General features: G+C 30.9%; 1 protein-coding gene across 1 annotated transcript; it reads right to left on the minus strand.

The window, feature by feature from the left end:
- Nucleotides 1-932: 932 nt before the first annotated feature.
- On the minus strand, nucleotides 933-15,212 carry LOC306669823 (alpha-S2-casein-like A; the record flags this gene model as incomplete). The annotated part of the gene is made up of 9 exons (XM_079153974.1): nucleotides 933-938; nucleotides 2,691-2,816; nucleotides 5,692-5,718; nucleotides 6,976-7,002; nucleotides 9,004-9,132; nucleotides 10,723-10,767; nucleotides 10,852-10,875; nucleotides 11,942-11,968; nucleotides 15,162-15,212. The coding sequence occupies 9 exons, from the start codon at nucleotides 15,210-15,212 to the stop codon at nucleotides 933-935; spliced, it is 462 nt and encodes a 153-aa protein (XP_079010100.1).
- Nucleotides 15,213-15,732: the final 520 nt, after the last annotated feature.

The following is a 15,732-nucleotide window of genomic DNA, read 5'->3' on the forward strand; positions in this document are numbered from 1 at the left end:
TTCACTTCACTGCTGAAACTCTGACAGGCCACCACTGCCTTTCTTGACCACACTACCTAAAATACCCTCCCCTTGCCTTATTCTTCAGTACTGTTATCATCATGTGGCACTTCTGGTATTGCTTCTTTTCATATTTGCTATCTTGCTCCAGTGATTAAAATGTAAACACCATGAAGTAGGGTCTTTGGTTTTCTACTATAAAGCATCTAGAAATATGCCTGGCATAGCATAGGTGTATTACATGACATTTAGAAAAATGTCTGCTCAATGTTTGTGGAAAGAAGTCTACACCCCTACTGGGAGACTTAAATGTTTCAGTGTTCTTTAGACTTGTTTCTTTATGGAGTGATAATTGTGCATTACCATCTGCATGCACAGGCCTTGACTGGAGACTTGAGAACTCAGGTGTAAGTTGGCTCAACAGGGCTGAGAATGTAAGTTATGATTGAGGCCCATGAATGAGTAGCATTCAAGTACATCAGGTATGAGAGGCACACTTGGAATTAAGGGACCCAAATGCATACAATTTATTTTTGTGCTGTCCAAGCTGGTTATAAAGTTAAATAAAGTTAGTTGTTAAAAAAAAGGTTATTCTCACAATAGTGACCCATTCTTTAGTCTGAGAAACAGAAAAAAAGACCACACAGATAAAAATGCTTTTGAAATTTTAATGTTTTGGCAACATTATTGTGTACTGTATCTCAGAAATAGTGATGAAAAGACCTCAATTAAACATCAGTATAGTTAATATGAATACACAATCCAGGTCTGACATATCCAACAAAAACCAAAAAGAATATTGACAATACAGAAAATATTGCACACAATCTTCTTGTAGCTCAATATCGTCTTTTCAACAAGCATGTCAAGACATGTTGATAGTAGGAGATGATGAGATAGATGAGAAAACAATATAGAAATAATTTTTCTAGTCAAACCTATAAATAAAGAGAACATAAAAGTCATCTAAAATGTATACTCTGGAATAAGTAGATGTAAAATTCTTAGAAATATTTATGTACATAATATACATGGACATCAAACATACAGGCAGGTCTAATATAATTATCTGTAGTTATTACTTATTAATAGTTTCTAGTGTCAATTAATTGTTGTTAATAAGAATTTGTTTTGTAAGTGACTAAATTATATTAAATAGCTAAATTCTATATAGTAATATGCCAAAAGTTTCTATTAGATTCCACTAAATGAAAACTATAATTCTGAGAAAAATTGAAAAACCATTCTAATTATTTTAATTTCTGAGTAGTTTACTAGGCATAAAATATATTTAATTCCTAAAATAATTGACTATTTCTTGACTTAATTGAATTATAGACTTGTCAAATAATTATATTTAGCAAAATGTGCTTTTGGAAAAATTTATAAAAACTCTTGAAAGTAAATCCTTTATAATCCACTTGATCAAAAACCTTTTTATTATCATTCAGTTTTAATATATTCTGTCAATTTCATTTACTTCTGCCTTCAAATGTTCTGACATGCTTTGCTTCGTTTACTTCTGGTTTTCCTATTGGTTCAGTCCTTAATCAATTGACTTTCTTCCATCTACCACAATATTATGCCTGTAATTCTAATTTTGCACTTAATAAACTTCTTTGTAAATTCGTTTCTTCTAGAACTGAGGTTAAGGAGGGTTGGGTCAGTATTTCAGTTTGTTATACCGTAGGACTCATAATAAGTAACTGCAAATTAATGAAAGACTAAATAGCATTAAAATGAATATTGCGATTTAGGAAATTTAAATGTCATCTTAATGATCATTTTAATGATTATTCTATCATTTTTCTCACATTAAATCATTTGGAAAAATTGCTGATCCCTTTCTATTATCAGGAGATGCAAACAGAAGATGGGGTTAAGTTCTTAAGTTCTATGTATATGCACACATCACATTCCCTCAAGAAAAAAACAAAAATTTGGTGAAAGGTGAAAGGAAACTGTCAAGAGTGAACCAGTTTGGCCTCCCATGTTTTGAGAGATTTCTTCCTAGAACCTTTATTTCTTGGCTAAATATATCTTATCCACAAAAGGAATTGTATATAATTTGTTTTAAACTATTTATGAAAAGTACACATGTGCAAATTACACAGTTAATTTTCATCTTGAATCAAAAATTTATAGGAAGAATTGAAATATTTCACAAATCAAACTATGACTTAAAAGTCTAACTAAATTGTTTAAATGTGATTTTTCTTTAATGTTTTCTTCTCAACTGAAAATCCTACTTGAATAGATGCTCAATGTCCAGGCCTAAAGGGACTTACCTAAGTTGAAGAAACAGCAGTTAGTTCAAGAATCTTAGAAATTCCCCTGAAAAAAAAAAGAAATTATGATATATTTTAATTCACTAAAGATATTTACTTGCCACTTGAATTATCTAGGGTAAATAAAGATATTTATATGTACATACACTACATATTTATACACATTTGGAAATTAAATTCCAATATAAGTATAATTCTTTTGTCACTAGTGCTATGATTACATGTGGTTATATTTTAACAATATGTGTTGTATTTCATTACTGGCCTTGACATTTTTACTTAAATTTGAATTAATATTTATGTGAGAATTTGGGATTATTTTATTTTATTTCTTCAAAACATTTTTTTTACAAAAGGCAATAATTTTAATTTTACTTTATGATTTAAAAAAGGCAAACATACCACAATGGGAATATATGGGTAGGCAACTTCCTTAATGTGATTCCAAGAATTAACAGCTATCCGCTGTGGATGCACAATCTGGAAAAACTGGGGGAAGGCCATCTGGTGAAGTTGGTTGATCTTGATCTGGAAAGAAATACAATTACTAAGAGTAACTCCACATTGAATCTCCAGGGTTCACAAGAAAACTAGACAGAATCAAATGAATTATAACTTTAGGTACTTAGGCAATGTCTAAGCTATTCCAAGTAGACTCCAGTGAAAGGAGGGTTTACAAATATAAAAATTGCTATAAACATTTCTACATTATAGAGTGAAATATGGAACTGAAGACATCCTCTAGTTAATTTAGGCATTCACATAAAAATTTCTAAGAGGGATAAAAGCAAACACATATGTAAGAAGGTGAGAAAATAATTTTTTTGAATAAGCAAGATAAGTGTCTTCTTTTATCATTCATTTTACCATATTTGATCTTTAGGACCGGAGATGGTCAGTATAACTTCTCATGATTTCACTCTCTGGAATGACTCTGATGCCTTTGCTTCATCTTTCTAAGCATCATTTACATGGAAGAATTGTAGTAGTCAATGCTCAGAGAGCATTCTGAATAGTCCCTGTCACGTATTTTATGTACAAGGTATTTCCCCCATGTTTAAGTCTCTTTTTAAAGTCTGCTTCATTACCTTATCATAGGTTATTGTAGGGGATAAATTCAGAACTAAACTGGTAACTCCCTACAGGTTAATTTTCAGTTTTCGTGGGTGGAAAGATATTTTTGAACCCCCAGGGAACGACTGTTAAATGGCTGCATGGCTATGGCAAGCAATTGATACAATGGTAGACTGCTGCTGGAGTCATTTTGACAAAATATAAAGAAGGTCTTCATGGAAATCCAACCCTCCCAAACAAGGTAGCTCTTCATGTGGAAGAACTGCAGTTTCAGTGGCATTGAAGAAAATACTGCTTCTATTATAAAAGTTTGAGAGGAAATTTCTAGAGTATATAGATGAATGATGATAGCAATACCTATGCTACCAATACATCCATTGTATTCCCAGCATTCTATTGTAGAGTTTACATATTATCTGAAATAATCATTACAAAAAATCTTTAGAATTAGTAGTGTATCACTATGTTCATTTTTCAGTTGAAGATACTGTAGCTAACTTTAGGAGTTAAGTATTTAAAAAATGTCACAGAACATTTATGAATATGCCATAGTGAATCTCATCATTATGTATATCCATAAGGGCACTAATTTAAAAAAAAAAAAACTATAAGTAAATAACAGAAAGATCAGTAGAGGGGAAGGAAAAGGAGGAATACTGGGAATGGAATTAGAGAAAACTATATTCCATGCTTTTATAATTATGTTGAAATGAATCCTACTGTATTGTATAATTAAAAAGAATGAATAAAAATCAGTTATATGAAGAAATGATTAAACAAGGTGATGTATACAGACCACCTGGCAAGACCTGGCACATGATAAGTGTTCAATAGGCACTATTTGTATTTAAGAAGGTAAATATACAACAAACAATTACTTCCACAAATACCCAAGCTCTGAGATGATTTGAGTTTGGTTTTCGTAGGAAAATAAATGGATCTTTTTAAATACTCAATAAACAATGTCACAAATATAAAAAAGGTGGTGGAGCTGGGATTGGAATATAAATTGCCTGACTACAAACCTCTGTGTTTATACTGAGACATGTATTACTTCAGACCACGACTGGTCACAAGATTGCCTATGATTTGTAAACAGTCACTTAAACACCTTAATCTTGAGAAATTAGGTAATATCAGAGTATTCAAGAGAAATAGGAATGCAGTTGTTGTGTGGGTAACCTTACCTAGTCTATTTGAAATAAAAACACGTTTCTGAGATTTGCGTGTGTTTCAGAATCAATCAGATCATTGTTCAAAAATATTTTTCTTTAAAAAAGGATCTTTACTTATTTTTAAAGACAGATTCATACCACAATAACAATGATGATTATTTTGCAATATTTGATTTCACATATTTCTTTGGAATTGAATGATGTGCTAATTCGTGAGAAGAAAGTTCTGATTTTATATATATGTATATATATGCAATTACTTGAATTATAAGTTTGTAAATATTTATTATTCTGTAGTATTTTTTATTTTTATTATGTTTTGTTGCAAGTTGTTAAAAATTGGCAGCTATTAATTTTCTAAAAATTATAGCAGTAGAAAAATGCGTTATTTATTGATTGTTTCTTTAAACAAGTGTCATTCACCTAGCCTCACTAGATGATCAGCTAGATGTGTCCTTGAGAAATCAAAAGAACAACAAAAAAAATAAAAATATGAAGAACAAAGTTGATTGAATTTGGAAACTTGTTTTCAAAAAACAACAACAGTATGATAGAACTTTTGATTTTACCAACATGATCATCACTACGATGGGCAAAGTAAGACAGCAACAACCTATTTTTTCTTCAAAAAATTTAAAATTCTGTGGGATGTGGTGGTACACGCTTATAATTCCAGCAACTCGGGAGGCTGACAGGAAGATCACAATTTCAAAGCTAGCCTCAGCAATGGTGAGGCACTAAGCACCTCAGTGAGACCTTGTCTCTAAGAAAAAAATTACAAAATAGGACTGGGGATGTGGCTTAGTGGTTGAATGCCCCTGAGTTCAATCCCTAGTACCAAAAAAAATAAAATAAATAAAACTAAAAAAAAAAACAAAAAAAACAAAAACACAAAGCAAAATAAAATTCCATCTTTTTTTGTAGAGCAGTATAAAATGTAGAAAAGATGTATGTGAGTATAATTAGGGATAAATGGAAATCTTTAATTGAATTAAGAACAATTAAGAGAAATGCAGTCAAGGGGGCCTAATAGAAATTGTGCTTTTATGCAACTAAACTGATCTCCTTCCATTTATTAAAAGAAGTTCCCAAACATGCTTCTTTCCATTAACATTTTAAATCAAATATAGCTCTATATAAATAAAAACCCTTACCATAGCAACAATCTTCTTTAAGATTTCCTTAAATAAAGAAAAGAAGAGTTAAACACATGGTTTATTATTTTCACTCTATTGATAAGACAGATTTTATTCCTGGATGTAGTAAGAAAAATCCATTCAGAGAAAAATAATAATTAGTTTATTTTCATTGTTCAAATTATATCCAAGTTCCCCAAAGAATAAAACACACATTCACTACTTTAATGGAATATATCTGGAATGAGATTTTGTTTTTTTTATTCATTTTTGAATCCTCAAGATCTAGAATCATGTAAGGGAAATAGTACTTGCTAAATGTATGCTTCTTAAATACATTAATTGATAAATTTAATTTAGTTAATATATTAAATAAAAATTTAAAAAATACTGTTTATTACAATTCCATCAAATAGGTATTTGTGTATTAAAGTATTCATACACATGTTTTAGGTGGGATTTATATAAATTTTCCATTACAGTAAATATCACAAAAATTTTGGTAAACATTTACATAATTAAGCAGCTATAGTAACAATAGATTTTAAAATTTGTGAATTAATAAGAATTAAAGCTAATAAATAATATGATCCATTTTTCATAGGAGGAAAACAATTTTGTTCATCACTTGAGTACTGTATATAATCATGTTAAGTGAACAATGTTTATTATGTATGAAATTTTTTAAAAACCCTTAAATTTTTATTTAATTGTAGTAGTTAGGACTCACCTCTTGGGAGATTCTGGTAGATTCCTTAGGGGAAAAAAAAATTAATTACATATTTTTCAAATGTTATTTCCTACCATGCTGTTTTTTGTTTTTCAGAAGGGAAATAAAACCGAACAAAATTAGCAAATCGTTAAGTAACATTTAGGGTGCCCTTAGATACGTATTCTGGAGCGTTGGCAAAAAGATTTCTGGAAATTGGCACTAAATTTTTAAGCTGAAGTCCTTACTTGGAAGCATAAAAGGGACCCTGTCACTCTGTTTATACAATCTAAGGCAGATTCCATGACTCCTGAAGTAATATGACTATTTAGTGACTTCCAGCAAAGGGGGTAGTATTGAATAATTTTGCTAGTATCTGGTAGTCACAAATATAATTCTGCTAACTTTGTAACAGTTTTAAGTCCGCTCCCCTCAATGACTTTTAACATTGCTGCATTTTTAAATGTCCATGTTCTCTAGTTCTAAACTTTAATCTTAAGCATAAACTATAAACAATTTAATGACAGTCTTATATAGAATTTAATATCTGATACTGGATACCAAGATTTTATTTTCATGCAAAAGTACCTTACCTCTGTGGAGGAGTGGTCGTCTTTTTTCTATATAAAAACAAAAAAAATAATTTTCAATATTATAGTCTAATCAAATAGCCAATGGAAATATGCAGTTTTCTATGGACAATTTATTTGAATCTGGGCTTTCTTTGCAAAATCCCATACTTTACAATGATAGCAATAAATACATTTTCCTATCAGTGACAAAAAATATTGTACTAATAATATATATAATATTTAAAAGTTGGATTAGGTGTTAGATTATGAATTTTTAAGTTGTTGCATTTAAAAATATAAAATACTGTATATGGAAACCAGCTAAAGAGCATTGCAATGTTTTAAGATATTTATATATTTTCAGATAAGGAAATATATATTAAGTTTTATAATACATGCTGAAAACATTAGTACTCAGTAGGTATCTTCTACTAAAAAGAAGCTTTGAACAAGCATTTTTGATATAAATAATTGACTTAAAATCCAGGTATGACAAAATAATAGCATATTAGCTACTTGCTAGGCACTGGGATTTACTTTTAGCTAAATAATAGTATTTCATTAAGAGATGTGGTAGAGGCTACATACAGAACAAAATGTTAAGGAAGAGGTTGGTTAAGAGGTTAGTTAAGACTAGTATGGTCAAAGAGAGAAAAAAACTAACGTTCTATGTCTAATTGATCACTGAGGTATCTTTCTTTTCTTTTTTTAAAGAGATAAATGAAGTAGCAAAACTCTGATAGTTTAGTTTTAGGGTCTGGGTTGAAATTAGCATACAGTAATTTTTATTTTATTTACACTAAAATTAAGCTTTTTCATATATATAATTTATTAAATTCTCATGATGTTGACATATTACTTCAAATAGTTTTTTGTTTTATCAAAAAATCACTTACACATATATACTGAAGTCTTAATTATCCCATTTACAAAAAAAAAATGATGCTCATAAACATTAAGGAGTTGTTTTGCAAATAGTTGTCTAATTATACCTCAGTCCAGACTTTTTCTTACTAGTTTCATTTATTTTGTGCATTTTAAATTCATATTTAATTATTAAATATTTCAGATTATTATTATCAAGAATGGTGACATTCTATGCTGGTTTAAAGACTGACTTTGGAATTTACCATTCTCGCTTCCTCATGCTGCTGCAGGGTTTGCCTAGCAGGTGAATGAATCCCCAGAAATAAAAAATAAAATGTAAGCTTTCCACCACCAGTGAATATAATTCATAAAGCATGAAGGATAGTTAATTGACTTGCTTACCCTGTTTATGACCGAGTCACCACTTTGTTGATAATAGCGAGATCCCCTAGTCATTGCTTCTCAACTCTGCCATCTTCTGGACATAATAGAATGGCAAAGTTTTTCTAGTTTTGATGGAAACAGACTTTGACATTTATAATATTCCTTAGTCATCTAACACTCAAACTAACAACATAAAAAATATTTCCTTTAATGATGGTGGTTCTTTAATTTCTAAGGGCTACCTGGGAAAATCATTCATGTCCAATAAATAGGAAGCACAGAAAGGGGATCATATGCACAAGGTCACTTAGGTTTTTAGTGAATGTGGGACCCAATCTCTAGTCCTCTGAACCCTTCTCAAGTTGTAATTAAGATACTATGTTCAGTTTCCTCCTTTGCAACTTGTTCCTCAGGTTTGAAAAAGATACTTAAGCTAAAAGGCTTTATAAAATTAAATGGAGATATTAACTAAAACTTTGGTAACTGATCTCAGTTTTTTAAAATTTCAGTTGCTTTTTAAAAATGGAGATGATATTCTTTACTGCTGAGCACTTCAAAAACTTGCTGTCAGAATTAAGTCAAATGATATGTAAGTGGATATTTAGGATTGTTGTATTCATTGTAATTACTGTTGTGTTTTTTTCTAACATATTTGCTTTAATATGTTTTAGAAAATGTTATTGAAAAAAATGTTATTGAAATTTGTTTTACTTTCCACATTGACACTGATTGGATATTTCCCTGTAGTCATCTTATTTTAAAAAAGAAAAATAGAAACAAGCAAAATGCACAACTCACCAGAATGGAAACAGCACGATTGGCATTTTTCTTGAAGTTATTCCATGGGTTCAAAACTCTCTGCTGTTGACGATAAGCCTGATGATATTGGGGGAAGTAAGCTTGCTGGTAAAACTGTTTGATTTTGTTCTGAAAGAAAAGACATGTTTTAATACTTATGAGTACTGAATGTGATTAGGGCATATCTGGACAAAAATCAAATGAACTAAATCTTTAGATAACAGTTAAATTATGCCAAATGACCAAATAAAAGATATTTTTAATATAAAATTCACTATAAATATGAATAAAGCAAACATCAGAATTTTCTGGCTAATTCAGAATCAGCTGGCTCATTTAGGGTTCTAGCAAAGTGAGGCTTTTGATGAGTGTAAAAAGAAGTGGAGAATTATTCAAAAATTCATCTCACTTTGTCAATTTTTTTTTCCCATATCTGGTTGAAGAAGGCTGGTACTCAGACTCAGGGATAATTCAATTTATAGTCTCCTTCCCCTGGGCTAGTTGCTGACCTCTCAAGAGCAACATTCATCTTGAAGTCTTTTATGAAGGAATGATTTGAATAGCACCTGTCATGTGTGTCCAGCTGAATAAATTATGGTGTGTTCCCACTTTGATTTGGCAATGCATTCTTGACCATAAATTGCTGTATTAAGTAAATATGGAATCACTTAAAATGGCATTTTCATTTTTGGAGAATTTCTACTTCATACAGATAAGGAAGTAGGTGTGTCTTTAAAATTGGGCATAAATATTGGATAGACAGTACAAGAGGAGAATTTAATTAGAATTTAAGAAAAACTACTGGGTAATTAATTTTCTAAATAATAGTTTTATTTTAGAGTTCTTGTTTTTGAACTACTCAATATGAAACTCTGTTTTAAAAGATTTAGAATGAATTTTCTGCATATATGTAAATTTAATAATAATTGCTATCTTTTCTTGCATTGTTTGAGCTTTTTGTTATATAATCTATATATGTCCTCTCACATCACTCTCTAAAATCTAAAGAAATAGTATTACTAATTTAATTTTCATTTAAGGAAAACAGTTTTAAAGAGATTAAATAAGACCTTGGGGAGCTGAAGTCGGAAATGAAATCGCCTGACTTTAAAGCCTCATTCTTTCTCGCACTACACATTTCTCTTGTCCATAGCAGACCAGTAAAGTGACTGTACATAGCTTAGAATGAGAGCACATAGTAAGTAGATTTTGGCCTTAACTAATCAATTCTTGTTTCTACTTTAAAAAGAAGCTGAGTCATACTACTCATGAAAACTTTGTATAAAAAGTAAATATAACTATTTCATGAAACTTATTGAGAAAAAAGCTGAGTGACTAATTATGTGACTATATGATATTACTGTGGTATCTCAAGTAAATTACTTAAATATTTTTCTGAGATTTGTAACTCTTCTATGTTTATTTGGACTGTTTATTTAAAAAATGTTGTTTCCATTATTATTTATAAAGACTACATTTCATGTCATAGTCATAATAGGAAATGTAATTTTATCATATATTTGGTGCTAAATTTTTTTTTTTGCAGTACTGGGGATTGAACCCAGGGCCTTGTGCTTGCAAGGCAAACACTCTACCAACTGAGCTATATCCCCAGCCCGCTAAATATTTTTATTGAGAAGGAATGATGTGATCATTTTGAAGAGAAACTTCCAAAATGTATTGTTTTACTTGAAGTAATAAATTGCATGAAAAATTTACCAGCTGTTTTAGATAGACATTTTCTTCCTCAGATTGCTCCTTTTTCTGTTAAAAAATAGTACATGTCAGAGAAATAAAAAGCAAAAATGTAACTTGTGATATTAATTTAATTGAATCATAATTACTTACATCAGTGACAACTTCTGTAGATTCCTAAAGGAACAAAATGAGAAGTATCTTTACTTGAATGCCTAGCAGTAGTTATCCCTAAATAATTTTACTAGAAAGTTAGAGGCAATTCATTAAATATTCAGAGTTCAACCCATTAGCAAAATTAGTCATTTATTAATAATTAAGTTAAATTTTTATAAAAATTTGGTCTCTTTCTTACTCTGTCAAAATAATAGCATGAGTAAAATATGTTTACTTTGAATACTTTATAAATTTTACATTATTTAGACAATTTCTTATGTCTATGGAGTAAGGCCAAGTGACCCTGGCCCCTCCCCAAAATAAGAAAGAAACAATATAGATCTGACCTAGTGGAATGAGACAAATTGGAGAAACTGAGGCATGCTTCCCAAGACACTGACTGTGAAGAATTTAGGTGTTGCTCAAGATTACAAGGCCATGATCCATGAAGCTGCTGCCTGCTCTTTCAAGACACCCTTGCAATTTGACTCTGTACACCAACAGAGGTGTTTCAGGTATTGGCAATTGGCATAATTTCTAACCTAAACCCTGTTTAATTTTCTTAAAAATGGTTCTTGAAGATTAATGTGTATCAGTATCATCTGAAGCCTTGCTAAAATAGATCGCTTAGCTCCAATCCAGAGTTTCTCATTCAGTAAGTTTGCCGGAGGGCCTAAGATTTTGCTTTTCTCTTCATTTTTTAGAAGGTGCTGCTGATGCTACTTATGAGGAACTCTCTCCCCTTTGAGAACCTCACTTCTAAATAATATTAAGGCTTCCAAAGTGCAGCTATGCTTAAGGCAAATGACAATCCCTTGATTTAGCTCAGATTTGATTTAAAATTCAATTTCCTATGGAGTCCCATATATAAAATATAAAAGGTAGAATAAATGATGCTTCTTCTGAACATAGTCAATTTAAGTTACCCCCCAATATGATTTTGAATCATTTGCAAGCTGTTCCCATTTCGTCCCTAAATATTCAGATGTGTGTTTGCTAGAAATTATCAAACTATGTAGAACTATATTGGAAATCTGCTGTTTCTTGAAAACAAAGATTTTTTACTTCAAAAGAAATAATATCTTACCTCACTAGATGAACTGCTAGATGATACCTTCAAAAATAAAAACAAAAATTAAAAAAAAATTGATTAGAAGAAGAAATAGAAGCTGCGCATGGTGGCACATGCCTGTAATCCCTGTGGTTTGGGAGGCTGAGGCAGGAGGATTGTAAGTTCAAAGCCAGCCTCAGCAAAAGTGAGGCGCTAAGCAACTCAGTGAGATGCTGTCTCTAAATAAAATACAAAATAGGGCTGGGGATGTGGCTCAGTGGTTGAGTGCCCCTGAGTTCAATCCCTGGTACCCTCTTCTTCAAAAGAAGAAGAAATAGAATCCTCAACATTCCTCAAGTATCAGTAACTGTTTTAGGTATGCTCCATATTAATTATCAGCCTGATCATTAATTAATATGAAACCTCAAAAGAAGGTTGAGATAAAAATGCAAAAGTCAGGTTTTATAGGTACTAATGGTTGATCACCTTTGGAGATCAAACAGGAGAGGCAAGCATTCTCGGTTTCAATGGCAGAATTTCCATTGGGAGAGTAGGGGAAAACTTGGAATAAAGACAATGCAGGCAGAGTAAAATTATAATTTTTAAGGATTATAGGTATTAGTTTCTGGCCTAGTACAAGAGGAGTGTTCTGGATGTTTCACAGGATACTATTTTAAAAATTAAGCATGAATACTGTCAATCTAATGAGGTTAACATTAATAAAAGCATCTTACCATTTCATCTATCTTGCTTGTTGTTTCCTAGTTTAAAAAAAATAGGCATATCTTTATAGCATTGTTTTAGAATATATTCTACTGAATATAAAGGGAAATTTCATCTAACACAGAGAGAAGCAAAATAATGAATTAATTGTTATTTTTTGAATACTTGTCATTATATAAAAATTTCCCAATTGGAAAAGAAACACGTTTGCAGTGGTGAATTGAACTATAAGTATCATGAATGAGGAATTTTGTGGCTGTATTCTCTGTTGTATTCCAGGGCATGGAATATTGCATGGAACATAGTTCTTCCTCCATCAATGTTTATTAAATAGTAGAAAAAAATTAATTCAGGCAATACCAGAGTACAAATTTAAAAGTACAGAGTAAAAGTTAATTTATTAACCATGTACATATTTTAAAGTATATTGAGAAAACACATAATTAGACCATTGAATCTATAATTTAGGTAGAGATTTTATAAAGTTTCTATTAAAAACAAAATTTACTTAAGTTTAAAAGAGGAAATTTTAATAAAAATATTAAATATTACTGTAAGTAATTAAAGTCACAAAATGACAATCTCTATCCTTTGTGGAAACTAACTGGGGAAGTAGTTAGTGGTTTGGTTGGTTCACACAGAAATTAATATTTTTCAGTTGAATTGTTCACTGAATTAGGTAGGGCAAGTGCCTTTTTCCTTCCTGATTTTCAAATTTCTTTGATGTTGAATACATTTTTCATTTGTTAATTTCAACTACACTTATACAGCACAACATGATCAGACTTGAAATCGAGGCAGTATGCCTAATGGAATTTGGAGCAAATATCCTCAAAAAAAAAAAGTCAAGGGGTAATTAAAGTACTGATTTAAGAGGGACTTACAAATTCTTATAATTCCTGAATAGCATTTTTTGGCATAAACTAATGCTTAGAAAATATAAAATGGTAGTTTAAATAAAAAGTCCAGAATTGGGAAGGTGAATGAAAAGGGAGGGCCCATAGATAAGAATTCCTTCAGAGGGTGACCCTTTGAAAACACAGTGTACAAATAAAATACAAATATGTTTTTCTGTGATCTTTTCGTGTTATATCATGACAGTTAAGACAATAAAAACAGCACTTATTTGACAGTCAGAGGTTAAAAAATAATACATGGGCAAATGGGAAAGAAACTCATAATAGACATAAAATACATCTCAGTAATCAATGCAAAGGCATTAATAAATCAATTTTACCTGATTTGCTTGGAAGACCACATTTTTGTCCTTCTTACACTTCTGAAATAATAAATTAACATTCATTTTTGAACTATATAAAATGACAGATTATTTTAAAATATGTTTAGCACAGGAAGTTATGACTTACTTCTTGCTCAATGCTGGAAGATTCCTTAGAAAAAGAAATTGATAATGAATTTTGATTCCTTATTTGTGATTTTTGAATTTTATTCAAAATTCATATGCATCATATGGTAATTCAAAATAAAATACTTAACCTTTCCTACATTGCAGAGTAAATTTGGCCCAAACTTTTACTCTCACTGGATAATTAACTCATTATTTTCTCGTGAAAAAACTTATTCTGCACTCTCAATATTTTTATGTGAGAACCTATCACAACATTTCTGCAAATGTCAACAGTAAAGAGGGAAGGAACAATTTATTTGTCCTCTGCGTATATTTGTTTTCTTTTATCTTTTATTTTTATATAAAATGCATAACATGAAAACAAGCAGTTCTTTGGATGACATCTGAAGAGATTTGGGTATCTGTTATGTATGTGTGGGTACAAACACCTTCAGATATCGGCAGTTGCAGATGCACATGAATCCTTATTCTAGAAATACAAGAGACTCCTGTCATTGCATCCAAAGAAAATGGAGTGCTCACCATTACTTTTGTACCAATGTCACAAGTATTAAATGACTATTGGAGAATGAGATAAACCAAGGACATGTTTTGTACTATTAGTTGCTAGCATCTGTCTTCATAATCAGTACTGGAGAAGCAATGTTTTATTTCCTACATAATTAACAAAAACAAACACAAATATAACTTTTATGACTTATTTGTAATGCCAAGGTGAATCTCTTTCTCTACTGTTTAATGGCAATGAAATTTTAAAACACTGAGTCTTGAGTAAATTCAGTGGAATTTGGATTCCTCTGACAGTTGGCTTTGGGATGCAGCTATCTTAAAATTTAGAAACATGCTGGGGAGCAAGAATGGTTCCTCCAGAATGTTCCAAACTATATTACCACATATCATGAAGGATAAGGTATCACTTCTTCCTTCTTCCTATTCTTCCTGTATTTATAGCCTCTACCACACTACAGTGAAGACACTTCGTAGAATGATTGCTAACCTTCCTATTCTGTGTAGGCAGAGCCCATTTTATCACTGATCACAGATTACAAGGCACATGCTTGGACTCTCTTCATCACTGACAATGCTTGTATTCTTTGCATGTAGTAAAAACTTCACTCTTTTTATAAGTTTAAATAAAAAGATTTTGTATCCCCATATACTTACATGCTTTGCCAGAGCAACAGCCAAAAGGCAGGTAAAGATGAAAAACTTCATGGCTACTTGATCCTGTAGAAACATACAGAAAATCTAGAACATAATTTTATCTTCTGGAAATTATATATTATTTATATACTGTTGCCTGTTACTTATTTATATATTATTATATTTCTACTTAATGATGAGAAAATGGCGATGAATGCTAACAATAGGAAATACTTTTGAGAATTTCATGACTATAGATATGAATATCATAGTTTAATTCAAAAGAGACTACCCCCCACCAAAGGACATAATTTAAAGTCATGCTTGATAAAATGTGGATGGTCAATTCAGATATGGTCCATTCCTAGGATTGATCTTCACTGATGGGCATTTTGTGAAGTATGATTTTCATAAAGATAAAATTTAACCAGAATTCCTTTTAAAATCAGTTTTTTTGGTGAACCAAGACATGCAGCCTGGATCCTTTACAAAGAGAGGTGGCAGGTGGCAATAATATCCTGTTGGGAGTCAGGCTTCCAGCTAGTTCCAGTTGCAGCCTGTCCTGATCACTGAAGCTTAAGTAAGCTCCAGA

Source organism: Sciurus vulgaris, assembly GCF_902686455.1.
Source record: "Sciurus vulgaris genome assembly, chromosome: 9".
Lineage (NCBI taxonomy): Eukaryota > Metazoa > Chordata > Mammalia > Rodentia > Sciuridae > Sciurus > Sciurus vulgaris.